Source organism: Carettochelys insculpta, chromosome 13 (assembly GCF_033958435.1).
Source record: "Carettochelys insculpta isolate YL-2023 chromosome 13, ASM3395843v1, whole genome shotgun sequence".
Lineage (NCBI taxonomy): Eukaryota > Metazoa > Chordata > Testudines > Carettochelyidae > Carettochelys > Carettochelys insculpta.
The window spans coordinates 13695343-13714891 of record NC_134149.1 but is presented as its reverse complement, the minus strand read 5'-3'; the positions used below and the strand labels follow the sequence as shown (position 1 = coordinate 13714891).

The 19549-nt window shown below is 45.0% G+C and overlaps 1 protein-coding gene across 7 annotated transcripts in view; it reads left to right on the top strand.

The window, feature by feature from the left end:
- The window catches only part of SEPTIN6 (septin 6), a 56847-nt gene that overhangs the window by 20536 nt on the left and 16762 nt on the right, over window positions 1-19549 (top strand). For all 7 annotated transcript variants that reach the window (XM_075007933.1, XM_075007935.1, XM_075007937.1 and 4 more), the window contains exons 2-5: window positions 2189-2303; window positions 13627-13822; window positions 14784-14970; window positions 15566-15727. In XM_075007933.1, the coding sequence (XP_074864034.1) occupies window positions 2189-2303; window positions 13627-13822; window positions 14784-14970; window positions 15566-15727 (660 nt within the window). The remainder of the gene's footprint in view (window positions 1-2188; window positions 2304-13626; window positions 13823-14783; window positions 14971-15565; window positions 15728-19549) is intronic.

The window sequence follows — 19549 nt, the reverse complement described above, 5'->3', positions numbered from 1 at the left end:
TTTAAAAAAAAATAAAACTTTCGTGATGGGTCTATTCCAAGCGCATTTCTTGACAGCATTTTCTGTTCTAAAATTTTAGTTGAATGGAAGAAAAACACATTTCATAATCTTTTTTTAAAGGATTTTATCTATGTAAAGATATAAATCTGAGGGGCAAAAAACTGATGTTGATGCTCGTCATGCTGCAATACTCTAACTAATGATGCGTTTAAAAAACTGGATTTGGATTTTCTTCAGAGGAGATTGAAATGCCTGATTCAGGGAGATGCCTTGAAGAAGAGAAATGTCATTGTGGGGGAGAAACTGCTCTTGCTATGACATTTGTATGCAAATATATGAAATTAACACTGAGATACAGTTTTGGATGAGTCAGACTCTAAATATGAACCTTCGCATCTGGTTTGGGTATTTTTTGTCCTGCTTTCTAGCTTGTGTCCCAAATGTCTTATCATAAGTTGACCTGTGTATGGAGGTAGGTGAACATTTTATAAAAGGCTGGCAGCGAGGAGTAAGATCTCTGTTTGGTGCCCAGTTTCCCCTGGGATGGAGAGATACAGAAGCCTTGTTTGTTTCCAGGCCCATCTCTCTGTGTTTCCCAGGCAGGTGCGGGAGTAAGGACTTTCTCCCTCTCACTTCCCAGAAGTTCCTCTGCTTCAGCATAGCTGTTGTGTGTTTCGTGATGGTGCTGTTGTGACCCAGGAATGGATGGAGTCTTGGGACTGCCACCCTCTGTGCAGTCTTTCCACTGGACCCAGTTGATAAGTGGTTATTGCTGGTGTTGGAAGGTCTCCTCTGAGTTTTGATGCAGGGGGGAAATTTTGACTCTATGGCAATTAAGCTCGTGGAACCAGGCCGCCAAATGTTGTGGGTAGTAGAGCATTGCTGAGGAGTCACTGTTAATGCAAGGTTTGTGGATCTAGGGTTTGGGATTTGTCTTAGTTCCAGATGCCAATGGTTGAGATGCAGCAATTGTGCACAACACAAAATCTCTCCCATCTGAGAAGACGAGCATTTAGAATCATGTCCAACTCATGGAATTTTCCTGGACACACTGTTGCCTCTCGTGGATAGATAAACGTGTAGGACGGTACACGGTCTGCCAATGAGCATTTATGTGTTGTCTGTAGCTTGGACAACAGCAGTCCCAGAAGTGTAATTTGTAGAAATGGAGAAGTCTTGTTAGGTGACCTAGTCAGTCTACCTGTAGTGTGGGTTTATTCCCTATTGTTCCTTGCAATCATGGTAGCTGTGTGTGTTTCCTGTTTCTGATTGTCTTTATGGGTTGAACCTCTCTCGTCCAGCAACATCCGTAACCAGCATGATTTTAGTTAGCCAGATGACTACTTATCTTGGATGTGAACAAGTTTCCTTTGGTCCCATGAAGTTTAACAGCCACCAGTCCTGGCTGTGAGTGTTCTGTGCTGTTATTTAGCTGTAATTTACCCTAAATATCTTCAAAGAGCCCACTAAGCAGTAGAAGTACTGGTAACATAGTAGACAATATTGACCTCCCAGCATCCAGCAAATTCTCTCGTCTAAAGATGCCAGACTAGAAGTTCAACCTGTATTTGGATTTTACTGACTCTAAGCAGTTAACTATGATGTTTGCATGTGCAACAATACAAACAAGCCATGTTCTGCTGCTCTTTAGGTTGTGTTGGCGGCAATTGTTACAATACTAATACTTTACAACTATGTTGCATTCCAGTTGTCTGATTATTGGATATGGTTACAACATAGTTACAAATTCTTTCTAGCCATCAAGTTACAGATAGACATAGTTACTGATAATTAACTTCTGGTTTCCCTGGGAGGGCAGGTGTGTTGCTTCCATTAAAGGAAAGTCTTGGGTGTCATGTGCCTCGAAGCTTTAACAGTTATGAATAAACTGTATACATACACAATGGCAGCTATTTAAACATAGTACTCTAACACATTTCTGGGGCAAAGCAACTTTGCAATGCAAGTGGATTCAGGTATTTTGTTTGCATTATCTGGAGCCATTTATTAAGCAGTGAGGGAAGTATGCAGACAAGCAGCAAAGATTTACAGTATATATAAATCTGTTTTTGGATGCTCAGCAGAAGAAAGAAGTGACACAGTCCTTTCAAGAAGACTTAAAAAGTATCTATCAATTAGAATGTTGGGCGTAGCAGTAACTTCTTAAAAATGTTTTAAATCTTTCCAGGGTGAAGGCTGCCGTACAGTCCCTCTGTCTGGACATGTAGGATTTGACAGTTTGCCTGACCAGCTGGTGAATAAGTCAGTTAACCATGGCTTCTGCTTCAACATCTTGTGCGTGGGTGAGTATTTCCATTTTGGGAGATTCTATTGCTGAACACAGCTGCTCTGCAGCCAGAAGTCACGTTTAGGTAATTGGGTTAACAAGGTAGCTTTGATTTATTCAGAATGTTATTTTTAAATCTGATCTATTTTCTAATGAGATTTACTGGCACTCTGGTAAGTCTACTGCTGAAATCCTAGGGAAATGCAATCACAGAATACTACAACTGGAAGGGACTTCAAGAGGTCGTAGTCCAGTCCTCTGCCCTCAGGGCAGGATCAGGTACCATCTAGATGATCTAGAAATGTGAAATTTTATTGAAGTGATTTCTAAGGTCCCTGGCTTTTTATTTTGATGGTGATTTTTAATGCAATACTTTTAGTAGAAAATAAGACATTTGAGTCAAATAATTCAATATTAGGGTTTTTTGTTTTTTTTTGGCCTTGCCAGTTATTTAAACAATACTTGTGCTACTCTTAAAAAACAAAGAATGTTTTCTTATCTTGTTTTTCTCTCTCCCTCTCTGCTTTTCTTCTGTACTTGTGTGGGCCCAGGTGTTTGCAGGGGAGTTAAGTTAGTATCTGGACTGGGCTTTGTGTGTCTCAGCAGGACCAAGTTGTCCTCACGCAGCTCTGTCAGGGCACCTCAGTCATGGTATGCCGTTACTGTATGATTTTGGATCTTACTATCATATGATTGTCTTATATCATATCATATATCATGCTGATGCCCCTCTGGTCTTTGATGGGATTGCTGTGCCAAATGGCCTCTTCATAACATAGGATCAAAATTGTACAAAATTCACACCTGGTGTCACAGGGTGAATGAATGTTCCTTAATGACTGGTGGGACAAGACTGCCCTACTTCTGCTGACTGGCTTAAGTCAACACCCCGAGGGTGAAATAAGTGTGTTTGCTACCTTACTCCTGCTGTTCCTAGTAGACTACACCTGTGTGTCACTGGTTTCTAGGTACCGTTAAGACACAAGCAGAGTCAAAGGAAAAGATGATCACACAGGTTGTACCTCCCTGGTCTGGTGCCCTCGGGACTTGAGCAGTCCTGGACCAGAGGAGGTCAGTGCCCTCAGGGCTCACCTCACAGCCACTTCCTGCACTCTGCCTGTGGCTCCCCATCCCCAGCCACTGGCTTCCCATGCCTGGGCCCTGCTTCTGAGCCCTAGCTGCCAGCTTCCCCAGGCCCAACTGTGGTTCTCTGGCCTGCGTTACCATGGCCCCACCTGCAGGCTCCCCCAGCAGCTTCCCACCCCTGGCTTCCCAGCTGCTGCTGGGTCCCCCTGTCACTGGCTCTGGCTGCCCTGCCTCAGCTAAGGCTCCTGCTGCTTGATTCTGACCTGGCCCCAACTCCTGGCAGCTGGGGCTCTCTGGTCCAGCAACATCCATGCTGGACTAGAGAGTCCCAGATTTCACAGGTTCAATCTGGAATGCTTAATAAGAGCACATTTTTCCCCTCAAATCCCAGTGACCAGTCTGGACTGCAACAGTTGAAGCTCCCCCTGGGTGAAGTTCTCTCCAGGTATATGTACCCTGCAGTAGAACGCTTGTGGCTGGCCTGTGTCAGCTGACGTGGGTTGTCAGGTCATACAGTCACAGTATAGATGCTTGGACGGCTCTAGTCTGCGCCTGAATGTCAGGCTGCAGGGCTCTAAAGCTGCAGCGTAGAGCTCTGTGAGCCCATGTCTGCTGTTGCTGGCCAGTTGAGAGTGTCTTATTGCAGTGTTAACATCCCCTCCCTTTGTTTGCAAGATCCAAATATGCAAAGCAGCGTGTAGCACTATGGCATTCATGAGAAATTCAGACAAGAAAAGCAGAATGGCGAGAGATGAGCTCTGCCAAATAGATGTGAGAGGGGAAACTTTCTCTTACAATGGAATTCTTGTGAGAAATAAACTTCATTAATGTGTGGTTCAGCTGCTAGGTAATTCCACTGGATGTGTTCAATATGGCCTATTCACGTCATAGTTAAAACACTGTTCCCAAAGATGGAACTCTTATTTTGTTGTGTAGCTTTACTCCTCTTTCCTTCACACTTGCTTAACAAGCAATCTTTCCTCTAAAATACAGGTGTGACTGCTTTAGATTGTGTGCCCCTTGATATGGGGAAATCATTAGGCTACTACTGCTTGATTCTTTGGCATATCAAACTTTTATCCTGAACAATCGAACATTAATCAATATGAATAACAAGGGTTCCTCAAGATTAATATTTTTACAATGAATGTTACACATATTAATATCACCACTCCTATAAATAATCAGAATAGACACTTCTACTTAGCTTCATTTTTTGAAATTACAATTTTTTCAATGAACTTTACTAGGAAAACGTCATACACCTGGCTTGACAAAGGACAAAATATACATTTTCTTCAGCCTTATTTGAATGACTCAGGTTGATAAATATTTTTTCTTATAGACATTTGGGTTAAATTCTTGTTTAACAAAATCAAACTCTGAAACATTCTGGAAAAAACAACAACAAAAAAACCCTTTATCCCTTCCTTGTGTCAGGTTTAATTTACGTAACATCATTGTCAGTTCTTCTCATCCGGAAAGTCTTCTCTTCCAGAAAAGTAGCAGAGACATGGCATTTTAATCCGAAAACACAAGAAGGGAAAGAAAAAGCTTAGTTCACTTTGGTACATCTTAAAACACCAGCAAATGGCACAGACTGATTTCCCTTTGTTCTCCTTTTTGCTAACCTCCGTAATACACAGTACTTATGGAGGGGTGATTCTTTCAACAGGATGCTTACTCAACTAGTTCATAACAAATCCCATAGTAAGGCAGTTGAATGTGAAAGAACAACATTTAAATGCTTCAATCACAAGTCACCTTTGTTGGAAATTATGTAGATATTTTTAATAGATACCCCATTAGCTGTTAGTCTGTTACTCTGCTGAATCTCACCGAATACCTTAAAACAATTATATTTTATTAAGGACCCATGCACAGGTGACTTGTAATGGTGAAATTTACACTGAGGGCAATTTTCAGCTGCCTTCTGCTGACATTGATCTTTGACTTGAGATGAAAGCCAAAAATGGGGAGTGAAAAATAACTGAGTTATGTAGTAGAAGCCATGAAGTTCACAAACGGCATCCCTAATAATTATCCCTCGGTGGAACAATTTTCCTTCCACAGCTGTTGTGATAAATGGGGGCTGCCCTCCACCTCGGTGCTTTACTTGGATAAATATTTTGGTGCCTGGGATGGTTTCCTTTGTACTATCTGTGTTGTAGAGAGAGAATAGAATTGGATGGCTGCTGCCCTTCAGTGAGCTTTCTCAATATAGGCCAGTGCAGATTATGGTCGTGTCTTGTTAGATTGGTAGTTCTCAGTTCATTCCTCCCCCGAGGGAATCTTTAAGATGAAAATATCTGCTCCTCCTGCATTTTCAGCAATGAGACGCCGACAGAGCCCGGCAATGGGACTCGGTCTCATAGTTTGCTACAGCCACACTGAGAAGAGAGACCCAGTTCCAGCACATAAGCATGTTGGTCTGGTTTCTTTACAAGCTGTACTTCTCCCAGTTTTGCAACCCGGTCTGTGCTTTTCGTTATGTGCATGCAGGGGAGTTGTAGTCATATCAGTCTCACTGTATGACAGCTTTATGCCAAGAAAAGAAACTGAATTCCTGTTTGTAGCCTAAACCGAGCCTGGTGTTAGAAGTCCTGGTCCAGGTAACGTTAACCATTGTGCTGTTTGATGGCAGGGCTGAAGATGGTTCATGCTCCGTCCACTGCCTTTGGCAATTACCGGTCTCAGTTGCTTTCTCCCCAAAGAGAATACTTTGATGACAAAACTGGACAGATTCAGAGGCATCTGGCTGATTACCCCAGCTGACAAGTCTCAATCTAAGGTGCCAAGAGACTGGAATGGCTGCAGATGCGTGCAGGGTTGTGTGATGACAGCGCAGTAATGTTTTGAGCTGTGACTTCGAGGAGGCCATTGTAAACTGCAGTGTCGATCAGAGTAAGGAGGTTGCTTTGCATGCAAAGGTGCTCTTGAAAAGAGGACCGGGGAGTGTATTGTATGGTGTTTTCTGTATCTGGGGTCAAAGTCTGCCTTCATGTGCACCTGTGTAGCCCCCACTGATTTCAATGGGGTTGTGGGCAGAGGAGAATTCGTCCCATGGAATATAAAATTCAGCCTTTGAGCCAATAGGAGTTAATTTTGTCTGTCTCTTTAAGTCGCCTGGAAACCTAGGGATAGTTTTAGTGCGGGGAGGGTTCATTATTGTTTCACCTGCCTGGAAATCGGTGCTGCCTGTCACTTGACGGCTTCAGATACTGCTTTTGAAATGATACTTTGTTCCTCTTTTGTCCTCATTACTGAAGCAGAACTTGCCAGCCCCAGCTAAAATTACAAGGAAGCTCCCTTGCAGAGCTGTCCCCACCCATAGGCCAAATGGAGCGGTTGCCTCAGGCCCTGCATTTCTGGGGGCTCTGTGGCAGCTGCCCTAGCCATCTTATGGACAGGAAGGGTGTGGGGGATACCTGGGGCAGAGGGCGAGGTGTGGTGGACGCAGCTGAGGTCTCCTTCCTCCACCTGCACTCGCCACATGGGGGTGGGAGCAGCAGCCTGTTCTGTCCTGCGCTGCCCTTCCGACTTGCTGTGCCTCGCTTCTCTACAGGGGTGGGAAGCAGAGCATCCCCCTTGTTCCCAGCAGGCTGAGAGGATGGCACGGCGTGGCAGGACGGACAGGCTGCTGCTCCCGCTGCCCGTGTTTTAGAATTAAAAGCTGGCATGAGCCCTGCTGCCTCCACCGTGTCCGGAACATCTGCCCCGAGTAATACCCAGGCGCAGGACCGGAGTGGGGTGGGGAGGAGGTTGCCTCTGACCCCACACCTTGGGCGAAGGGGGAAGGGGATTGTTCCCAGCCCTGCCCCCACCCTCAGCGAGAGAGCCCGGCTCCCTGTAATGGACTCATGCAGCGCTGTCTTTGTGGGAAGGTTTCCCAACGTGGCTATTCTGATACTAGTTTGATGTAATGACACTGCTGTACATTTCCACTGGAAAAGGAGGAGTAAATATTGTGGAATAAAATCACTTGTATTCTAGAAGCGTGGCCAGCTGGGAGCTTTGTGTGAGCAAAGCTGTAGAACAGTCGTTGTACTGGGGTAGCCACTCTGGGAAACTCCCCCATGCCGACAAGCCCTGAGGGAACTATTGTCCTCCTGTCTCCAGGGAATGGTTTTATCCAGCCAAATTGCCTCTATGAACACGAACCTCTTGAAGAGGTAGTGTGGTGGTAAGTGATTGCAGTCTGCTTTTCTAGTGTGTGTGGTCACCATGGCTGCTAAGCGATGGTGTACGTCAGGTTGCTTTCACTGTTCCGTAGGTGTGCAGGCTGTCCAGGCTTCCTGAGACAGCACATGAGAACAATAGCAAGGTCACCCACCTTCCTTTCATTTCCTAAACGAATTCCCAGCCATGCTTTGGGGGGTGGAGGTAACGTAGACTGATGTGGTATTGCATGACCCTTAGATGCAACTTCCAATACACTCATCTCTCCTTAAATGAGCACTTTATTTACGAGTACTCACTTAGAGGGGCTCGTATACCTACCTTAGCTCACTTGATGAGTGAACTCCCCCACTAATACGAGACTTACCCCTCCCTGCGGCTCCAACCCCCCATGGTCTGACACCCCCACTGCCGGCCCTGCAGCCCCAACCTGGTGCAGCCAGACCCCCTGCTGGCCCCGCAGCCTGACCACCCCCTTCCCCGCCGGTCCCGCAGCCCCAACCTAGTGCAGCCAGGCCCCCCGCCAGCCCCGCAGCCTGACCTGCCCCCCTTGCCAGCCCTGCGGCCCCAGACAGCAGCAGCCAGATCCCTCTGATGCCTGTACTCCCTGTGGCCAGACCCCCCCTTGCTGCTTGTACCCCCTGTGGCCCCACAGCCTGACCTCCCCCGACCCAACCCACCACGAGATTTTAACCCTGCTTGCTGCTCACAGCCCTAAACTACACCCAGCTTTTAACCCTCCCCAACCCAAGGTTCACTCACCTTTCAAAAGCAGCGCCACCTGCTGCCTCTCCTTCCCCCAGTGGGGAACCCCAGGAACTAATTAGAGACTTTTACATGTAATTTAATAGGAATTTAGTGTCCTTCTTACAAGTTTCTGCCTATGAGCATAAAGTTGGGGACCAGTTACTCTCTTATAGCGAGGGATGAGTGTACTGGACTCTGAGGGCATATCTACACAGCAGAGTTATTTCGAAATAACTTTGCTGGCATGTACACAACACAACCACTATTTTGAAGTGAATTTGAAATAGCAGATGCCTTATTTTAAAATAGCTAAACCTCATTGTATGAGGAATAGCACTTATTTCGAAATAAGCCACAGTGCGGTCAGTGGCTCTAATTCAAAATAGGCTCAATTGTGTGTAGACGCACTATTTCAGAATAAGGTTTGCTTACTCCGGGGCTTCCCTGTTGTGTGGGTGCATTATTCTTGAATGGCTTATTTTGGAATAACAACTCTGGAATAAGCTATTCCAGAACAACTTTGCTGTGTAGACTTACCCTCAGTGTGCAACCTTAACAGTGGGCAGCCTCTTCTCCAGTAAGGATGTTCTCATTAGGTTGAGCAAACTGGCATTTTTGCATTGTTCTCAGGGTAATACACCTCACTTAATTCCCATCCGTCATTTCTGGTGACGAGCCTGATGGTGTCAGCTGGAATGAGCCCAGACTACTTTGCCTCTTGTCCTTTTTACCATCTGTTCCATCTGGACGTCACTATCTGTACCATTCTCATTTTCTTGCCAGCTACAGTTTCCCTCCATGCTGGGAAAGGAGTCCTGAGGGATCTGGTAATAATCTTTCACTTTATTCCTTGTTCCTTTTAAAACAGCATTTTCCCCTCATTTCAGTCAGATGGCTTAAAAAAGGGCAGAGTTTATTAGAACCAGAAAATGATGTGAAAATCTTATGACTTTTTTACATTAACATGGACCCCTTGCCGTGGTGGGGTTTTTTTTGTTTGTTTGTTTGTTTTGTATTTCTTTCATCTTACCTCAGGTCAATTATAAAAACAAAAAGCAGTCAAGTAGCACTTTAAAGACTAGAAAAATAATTTATTAGGTGAGCTTTCGTGGCACAGACCCACTGTCCCATGAAAGCTCACCTAATAAACTATTTTGCTAGTCTTTAAAGTGCTACTTGACTGCTTTTTGTTTTGATAGTGTATAGACTAGCACAGCTTCCTCTCTGTTACAGCTCAATTATGCTTTCAGATTTTTAGTGCTGCAATGTTTGGGCTTTTAAACGTGGCAGGGAAGTATTTATTTTAAAAAAACTTAAATCTTCGTTTTATTTACACATGCACACACACACCCATAGCTGCACATTTTTGGTTTCAGCATTTCCATTGGTCTTAATTTTATTGTAAATTTGGGTTAAGTTTTTGGTCTGAAATCAAAATGCAAAAAAAAGTCTTAATTAAGATTCGAAAAGAATGTCTACAAACAGATTTAGTCGCTGTTGCATTTATAAGTTTTTGTTTTTTTACAAAATCTAATTTTGTGTGGATCTAAATTCACTTACATTGCCCTTGCATAAAGTACTTGAGGTCTGGTTTAATGCTGCACTATTGAAATCTGTGGGAGCTTTCCCACTGGCTTTATGGATTCAGGATTACGCCCCGTATTTCCTTTTTCTTCCTTATTACTGAAAACACTGGCTTGAAAACTGGTCCTTTTTAAAGGGATCTGCTGCTGCTTCTCCGACATCAAATCACATTGACACTGCGGTCATCTAACTGTAGTGTTGCAGCCAGATTATATTGCTTTTAGTGAGTGGTAAGTAGCAGGTGTAGGCTCTTGAGAAGCAAAGTTCTTGTGGGTTTTTTTTTGTGCAAAATCCCTTATTGCTAAAGCGTGAGGGAAGGGAGACCGCAGAAAGAGATGACTTAGCAACAGAATTATTTCTAGATTGTTTTCCAGGGGCATAGACAGCTTTTTAAAGTTTACCAAATTTTCAACATGTCTGCTGCTGGTACATGAATGGGGAAATGTACAGTAGGAAAGTGTTCGTTAAAAGGAAGGTGTTTCCTTGTTTTTCATACACTGTGTTCCCGGGGCTCAGGTTCTATCCAGTTCTTCTCCTCTCCTGGTCCTGAGTCACCTGGGCGAGCATGTTCCTGTTGAAGTCAGTGGCAAAATTTCCTTTGATTTCAATGGTGCAGGATTCAGCCCTAAATTTATTGTACCCAGCGTGCTTCCCGACTCCCAGGCTTTGTATGGGTGCCTGTGTGTGCTGCTACTCCACCACTCTTATCCCACCAGCACAGGCAGGAAAGCTTGGCAGGAATTCCTGGAAATACCACAGCCCTCTCAAAGTCTGTTTAGATTTTCTTTTTTTAAACTACCCTCTTCCTGGAATCCTTGAGAAAGTCGTTGTGGGTCAGAACAGGCATCTCTTTGTGCTTGCTGCTGGCTGCTAGCTCTCACGTGTCTTGTCATCCTGATCTAAATTTTGGACATAGTTTCTGTGCTTGGCCATGCTGTATGTCATACCTCCAGGTTCGGTCCATCTCTTGGGACTGGGTAAGCAGTTGCCATCCCAGAAAACATTCTGCTACTGCCTGAGTGAGAATCTCCTGTTACCTGTTTCCATCCCATGAGATCAGACCCTTCCTTTTGGGCCCTCTGACTGCCCTCAGGCAGATGTGATTGTCAAATGGAGCAATTCAGGGAGCTGCCGCACACTCGGTGCTAGTGGTTTGCTTGCCCCATGCCCTCTTCCTGTAGGGGATATGGTCTTTGATCTGCAGTGCAGCAAACTGTGTCAGTGCATTAGTATAGCACAAAAGACTGTGCTAATAAAAAGGTGGATGGCTGCAACTGGCTTCTGTGTCTTAGCCCATTGTCCTTTTGATATATGCACTAATTCTTAACAGTAGCTAGTGTGTAACGAGCAATCAAATTAATGAGCAATGGGTAATCCTGACATTTACCTTTGTATATGAGGGAAGCTGTTGGTTCTTTTTCTCTCTTTCTCCAATAATTATGCACACACTTGTTCAATTTTCAAGTTAGGGGCTACGTCTACGCTGCATTCCTCTTTCAAAAGGGGAATGCAAATAAGGGAAACTGAAGATGCAAATGAAGCACTGATTTGCAGATCTCATGCTTCATTTGCATAATCTCATGTGATTTCTTTTTCAGAAGAGTTTTTTTGAAAAAAAAAGCAGGGTAGACAGGGTTCTTCAGAAAAAATAATTATTTTTTGAAAGAGCCCTTATTCCTCATTTTTTTTCAGGAATAAGGGTTCTTTCGAAAAAGGGTTGCTTTGTTTTCTTTTGTTTGTTGACAGAACACTGTCTACACTGCTTTTTTAATGAAAAAAAAATCTCTTCTGAAAAAGTGATCACATGAGATTATGCAAATGAAGCGCCAGATTTGTAAATCAGCATTGTATTTGCATTTTCAATTTCCCTTATTTGCATTCCTCTCTTGAAAGAGGAATGTGGTGTAGAGGTGACCATAGTGAATTTAGGTGCTTGTGAAAATATTGTATTCTAGAGCTAGAACCCTGGAGATCAAAGGCCACTCTGCTCCCAAGACAGGCAGAGTGTCTTCTCACAGCAGTGAGGGGTTTATCCATGCTGCCTTGCTAGTGTATTCCCAGCTGTGCTGGAGAAGTTGCCTGCAGGTCTGAGAAGGAAAGTGAAGGCCTGTAGTAGGGGGTGGCATACAGAAGTCCTTTAAGAAGGAAAAAGCAGACAAATAACATCAGATCCAAGTCTGAGAAACAGGTTTTGCAGCACATACGCTTCCAAAAGACGTCCTGGCTTTTTAAAAGTGAACATGGAGAAATTAGGAGGCATCTCCCCCTGGAGCTCATTTGTTTTCCATAGTGAGCAGTGTGTGTGTGTGCCCATCTCCCTACTGGGTTGTAAATGCCCCAGCAGCAGAATCATAGCCTGTCGGGCTTAGCCATGCACATTTGTCATGGGCTCACAAAAGTGGGCAGGATCAGTTAGGCTGCTGAAATGTCAGCAGGGCAGGCGCAAAGACATTTTAGCTTCCATGCCCTAAAATCTAGCCAAGTCACCAGTCCTCTGGAAGAAATACTCAAAGGGTTTAGCATCAGCTGTTAAATCATCTCACTAACTTTGAAAGTGAACTGTATTGTAAAATATGTAGTCCATGCTGGAAATATATATTTTTCCCCCTCTCTAATTCTACAGCAACTGGATGTTTACCTTTGGGTCGATTTGATCTCTAAGGAGTCGGTGGGTTAGATGGAGGACAGAGGGAAACCACTGTGGCCAGAAAGCTGTATGCATCTTAAAAACCAGTGGGAGTGGGATCATCATGGAAGCAGTTTTATCCTTCCGAATTGGCCATAGCAGAAGTTTAGGCTCCTCTTGGAAGTGAATGCAGTTCTCTTGCTAAAATGTGTGGTAGATAAGTTTGGGTTAAACTCTGCACTGCAGCCAGGCTCTGATTGGGAGCTGTCTGTGCTGTTCAGCTAAGGAAGTTTGCTCAGGTTTTGGTAGCCTGGATCCAAGATGTGGTTCAGTGTTGTTCCAAGAAGTGTGGAAGCAGGTTTCCAAGTATTACTTCTGTAACTTGTACTGCCACCAGTCTGTTAGGCGACAGGGACAGATGTGGTCCCTGGCCAGGCAAACGCCCTGAGCCTGCCACTAGACCTGTGTAAATGCAGGAGTCTAAGTATGTAGGTGGCATGTGGATGTCAGTGCTACAAGGGGTGGGTCTCCCAACTTCAGCTGTAGATCCTGCAGAGACTTCTCAAGCAAAGTGATCAGAGCTGCTGCACACTGGAGGGGAAGCTGCTGGTTGGAGAATATTCTTCCTCTGTTTTGGGAATGAAGTTTCTAGAGAGGTCTGTGTTTGACGGTGACGATCCCCTCTATGCCACAGAATTCTGTTCATAGCACAGTGCTAGGACTTGTGTGGGGCCTGAATGCTGCTTCCCCTCTGCCTTTTCCCTTCTTTCATCTCCAGGTTTTACTGACGCAGCCCAGTGGGCAGCAGACACGGGCTCCTGTTCTATGTGACATGGGGACAGATGAAGTCCTTCTGAGACCCTAAGCTTTGTCCAGTTTGAGGCCCTATAGTATTACTGGAAAAACATGTACTGGAGGCACCTCTTAATCTGAGGCCCAAAGCTGCATCTTACTTAGCTTGTGCGTAAATCCGGCACTGACTCGATGGTTCACTTGGAGCATTGGGTTCTGCTTCTGTTTGTTGAAACTTCACCCGTACTAACTTATCTGACATGGATGGGCTGAACTTTCAACCCTTGTAAAATGTTGTGCCACTTGCTCTCTCTCTCGTTTTAAGGGGAAACTGGCCTGGGTAAGTCCACACTGATGGACACCCTTTTCAACACGAAATTCGAAGGGGAGCCAGCGTCCCACTCGCAGCCTGGAGTTCAGCTGAAATCCAGTACCTATGACCTTCAGGAGAGCAATGTTAGTCTGAAACTGACCATTGTGGGCACCGTGGGCTTTGGGGACCAGATTAACAAAGAAGACAGGTGAGTAAGGAGGGGGAGAAGTTTGTTGGTGAGGGGTGTTTCAGTCTCTGACTTAACCAAAGAGCAGTTTCCTATCCGCTCCTTGGCCAGGCTGGTCCAGGTGGCTTTGAAAGGCTGGTGCTTTCTCACCTCCTGGCAATCACATTTTGAATCCCCTTTCTGCTCAGCTGCTTGGAATGGCAGGGTGGGTGGGCCAGCAACTGGCCTTCTCAGAAGCCTGCAGAATGTTCACTCTGCCTGGAGCATTGGCCAGGAGATGGTGTCCATTTATTGGAAGCTGTGTCTGCCCTTCTCAGTAACCCCAGCTGCGTTACGTCCTTTGGATGCCTGAGCACCACCTGTCTAAAGAGCAGAGAGAGCTGAGGCATTTTCCCCTCGCTCACTGGTGCTCTGGCAATGCAAACTGCAGTTACAGTCCAGTGGCTGCCTGTTGCTGGCAGTGGCTTTTCAAATAAAAGTATGGGACATGCCCTTAATTAGATGCTCTGTGAGAGCTGGTATGGTCTTTGGCAGCTTGCCTCCAGGGCTCTGAAACAGAATGGTTATAACTGTGCATCCGTTCTTAGGATTGAAGAGCACAATAGTTGTGTGCTGATCACACAAAGACCCTCCTAATGCGTAGTTTTCTGCAGAGGCTCCCTGGATGCGTATTGAAAAAACAATATAAGTAAATCCTGGCAGTTAAGTGAGAGTCAGTCTCTTTCTGCAGCGTGTCCAGCACTCAGTGTTCCAAATAGCTTTCCGGGGAAACTAAACTGAACTTCTTGTGCTGGTCTCTGTCAGACCTGGTACTGGAATAAGAGGACCCTTTGGTATGGGAATGTGAACTTCATACGAAAGGGCAAGTGTCACAAGTGATCATGTGCTGCAGTGTGTTAGTAGCCAGTCGTAATGGGGCATGAGAAACGGACCGTGCTCAGAAGCACAAGAGGTGCAGTTCTCTTCTCCTTCTCCTTCAAAGCTACAAGCCCATCGTTGAGTTCATTGATGCTCAGTTTGAAGCCTACTTGCAAGAGGAACTGAAGATCAAGAGAGTCTTGCACAATTTCCATGACTCCCGTATCCATGCCTGCTTGTACTTCATTGCCCCCACGGGCCATTCGCTGAAGTCCCTGGACTTGGTAACGATGAAGAAGCTGGACAGTAAGGTAGGGGGTGGATCCTCTATTTGTTTTGCTCTGATGACTCTTATGAAACTTGATTGATCTGTCACCGGTGTCTTCCCCACCTTTCCATCTCTAGATTAGCCGGGTCCCACATACCATCCTATAACGCGGGAGTTAGCCAACCCCGGCATGGGTGCCAAGAGTGGCATGTGAGCCAATTTTCATCGGCACACGAGACAGTAGCTCAGCCTGCCTCACCTTCCCCATGCAGTCAGGAGTTTTCTCAAAGCCATGACGCCTGTGGACTAACAAAGGACCAGCTAATGCAGCCAACCACCACCTAAAGATCTGCATGTTTAGTTTATTTATTAATGAAGCTGTTGTAAGCAGGACTATTAGTGACTGTAAAAAGTATCACCGGCACTCTGACTGTACATAGAGGTTAAAAGGCCCAATTTTGGCACTCCACCTCGGGAAGGTTGCTGACCCCTGCTGTGGCGTTACTGAGAAAGCTCCATAGGACACACCTGAAGTCTTCATGTCTGTCTAAGTTTTTTCTTGCTAGACATGGAAACTGCTTATTTCATTGTTCTAAATGGATGAAGACCAAACCCTTTCCTTATTGCCTCCTTTTCAGGTCAATATCATTCCTATCATTGCCAAATCTGATGCCATTTCCAAGAGTGAGCTGACGAAATTTAAAATTAAAATTACGAGTGAACTGGTCAGCAATGGCGTGCAGATCTACCAGTTCCCGACTGACGATGAATCAGTAGCTGAGATCAACGGGACAATGAACGTAAGTAACAACAGCTGTGATTTGCTCAAGGTGGGATGGATTTTGATCTCCGTTTTCTGTTTTATTCCACTTTAAAGAGGAATAAGAGGGTTTTGGTGCAATTTTATATTATAATTCGGTTCAAGCCAAAGTGTCTTAAAAAGCCAACTCTGTCGAGTCTTTACTGCTGTTCTCCTAGTTGCCCCTGGAGTTGCAGCTTGAATTTCTAATTTTTAAAAAAACAAGCAGAGTTGTCTCTTCCCTCAAAATATCCTTTTCAAGGCAGTGGTCCCACAATTGTTCATGATCATCATCACCACCTTTACTCTTGTCTTCCCCCTCTCAACCCTGAGCTGAGCTGGGACTGGAGCCATGGCTCTTCGGGGGAGGGAAAGATGGGATGCAGCTAGAGGCAAGGAGGCTGTGGCTGCAGCTTGGGCTGTGTCTGCAGTAGAGCTAGAGCTCTGGCCGGGACTGTCTCAGGACAGGCTTGGGCTGGCTGGGTTGTCTTATGGGGGTATGCCCCATGGCTTGGAGACCTCTTCTTTAAGGCCAATTTCATATCTCTGTAAAGAAGGAAAAACAGGAAGAACCTTCCACTGCCTCTCACCTTTTCAGGCCACCTTTACGGTCTTACGTTGGTTTTAAAAAGTGCCAGTATCACTTGTCATTTTAAGAGACGAACGGTTTTTGATCTGGGGAAGTGGGATTGATTTAGTTCTTTGTTTGGGTCAGATTCATTGGTGAAGGGAATTCCACTGACAATGTTTAATTAATCATGGAACATTGCCGTGTTCCCCTCCTCCCCCCGTCCCAGTGCAGGTTCAGAATCCGATAGGCTGAAGGGCTCTGGCAAGGAGGGTGTTAAAATCTCCCTTTCTGCTCTGCCTTGCTGGCTTTCGGCAGCTGTCTCTGCACTTTGTCAGCATGGCTGAGCTGGGAGAAGCTCCCATAGACCTGGTTAGGGGCACTGAGTCACTGATTTCTGGGGGGTGCGTGTGCTTCTGAGTGTGAAGAGAGTCACTGGATGTTACGGGAACGCCCGAGGGGTCCAGCCTCAGTCATGTCAAAACAACTCTTCTCTGCTTCTCTCCGGTTACGTAACCTCACCCCAGGCCAGCAGAGGCCCATGCTGTACTTACTACCTTTCGTATTAGCCTGTCCCAGTTAGAAATAATGCATCCTTTCAGCCTCTTTGCTGCTGTCTCGACATGTCTGTGCTGCTGCAGCTGCTGCAGACACAGGGGAGGTCAGGCCAGATGGGTGAATCTGGCTCTGTGACACAAGTGGAGTTCTGGGACAGGCGTTATTCAAATCATTGTCATCTGCGTTGGACCCAGCGATGCACCCGTGCTCTGCTGTTCTCCTTCCCCCACCCCCCGCATCCTGGCTCTTTCGGCCAAGTGGTTGGTGTTTCTGCATTCTCTTCTTGTAGAGTCATGCATTTCCTTGGGTCTTCCTCCTCGTGTTGTAGCCGTGGCTTTGTGTAGCAATAACTCCCCTGGTTGGCTACGATCGCTCTGTGCGGCGTCTTGATGCTTTCGCAGGCAGAAGCTTTTCCGGCTGCCCTGCCTTGGAGGTGATTTGATGGAGGTGGCATGTTTTGAGCTGTAGCACGAAGGCAGGTGAACTGTTGCTTGGAGGACTAACAGCCACAATGGTTCCCCTCCCCAAAAGGGGGTGCAGCCCATTAGCTTTGTCCAAGTAACAGCTCTTTCCCTAAAGCTTAGAGAAATTCTCCTGCACAAGTCTGGATTTCCAGCGTATAACGCTGTAATGCAGAGAGGGACCCACCTCTTGCACACCCAACACTTGCGTTAGCACTTTTTGTGCTTGCAGTTGAATTGTGGTTGAGCTACGAGAACCAGTGCTGCTCTACCTGACTGTAGCACAAATTGTCCCTGTAAATACCTTGGACCCCTTGAAAACTGACACCATCATGTTCTCATCTCCTTGCATCTCCATCATTCTCTGAAGCCTTCTAATGGAAAAGGTATTTTCTGTCTAGGGGTGCTTGGGCAATATTTTATGTGGCTTTTTATCTAATGAGAACATACTACCAGCACTGCTTAGAGTTGGAATGCAGACGCGAAGCGCGGGACACGGGCTGGGACCCTGACTGCTCCATTTGTGGGGTGTCACTTAGTTTCTGCCTCACTTTCCTATCTGGATAACGCCTGCTTGGAAGAATGTGGCGTGAAGTGGCAAGGCTCTTTATTAGATGGGTGCGCACCAAGGGCAGCTGCTTTTTGTATTTTCTGTTGTGTGTTGATCTCGCCATTTTGAACAGTTTTGTTGTTGCATCGCACTCTCTGCGTGGCTGCACTTACTTTGCAAGGTGTAAACTAATTGGGATTAACCCTGAGAGAAGCTGGATGTGGAACAACCACCACATTCTTAATAACGCTCAGGTCAGTGGTAAATAGCCACCTATCCCTCAGCCATTTCTCTTTCTCTTGAGTGGGAGTTGCCTTCATAGATGTAAAATCCGATTTCAGTTCTCGTGCTACACTGATGTCAATCATAATTAGTCTAAGGACTAATGGTGTACAGGAAAGAATCTGAATTTTATTTGAGCATTTTATTAAACCTGGAAAAGATGGATTCTAATACAGTAAACTCTTTTGTGTCCAGCATTCTGTCACCCGGAACTCTCTCATAACCAGCATTTTAACTGCGAGTAAATTTTACTTCCGTTTTCCAAAAGTATAGTATAGTGAAAGTAAATACAAATAAATACAGTATAAGTTTACAGTGTAGAACACTACTGTTGTTGGTAAAGTACTCTGCATGCATTTTTGGATGTTTCTAAATATCTAATCTTGTTTTTGTTTAGTGTTATGTATTGCTGGGTAGACTTCTCTATTATCCAGAATATTTGAATATCTGGCATCCCGGGTGCTGGGTATGAAAGAGTTTACTGTAATCTGTTTTATTAATTGCATAACGGGAAACTGCTTAGACTTTCAGGGCTGGAGATAACCTGCTAGAGTAGCTGAAACCTGTGATAACAGTGCAGAGGGCATGAGCAGAGAGTCTTTCCTTTTTAAATTATGTTTAGAACAGATGATAGGATTAGCCTATTGGGAAGACTTCTCTAAAAGAAGGGGAGGCTTTCCTTTCCTTCCCAGATCTCCATACCCAGGGGCAGAACTAAATGCCTCTTAAATATCAGATCCTTCATATTTGTGCAAATCAAAACCCTCCTGAACTAGCAGGATCAATTAATCCTCATGAGAGCAATGCTGTTGCTGGGTTACATGATTGGATCTGGAGGAACAGACAGGGCTATTCACTTGTTTACTGCATTTTTAATAAATTGTGTCACATGACAGGAGCATTACAAGGGCCCCTCTGCTACAATAGTTTGTAAAACTGCAAATAAACTAAAATTAGAAGAGTGAAGGAAGCCACTTTGCTCTTAAGATTAAAATAACAGCTGGATGATAAAATAGTTCAAACAGATGGTGCATTGTCTTGTCGGCAGAGTACAGGATTTTGAGCCAGAACCCAGGGGTTGTGTTCCTCCTTCTTTCATACACAAGTGTCATGACTTTAGAAATGAGGTTTAAGTTTACTCCTGTATACAAAGGGGATAATACTTGTGTACTCTTCATAGGGATGTTTTGAGGCGTGATTGTAAAGGGCTTTAGGTTACTCAGAGGAAATACGAGAGAGATGATCAAAGAATGCTAATAAGAGTATAAATGTTCACATTTAATTATAGGCAAACCTTATAAAATCTTTGGGATACTTACCAGAAAACAAAAAGCCAAGATGTTAAATGTAAAGCTTTATTTTGACGAGAGGACATTTGATCTTCAAGAGCCAGGTTAGCTTGAG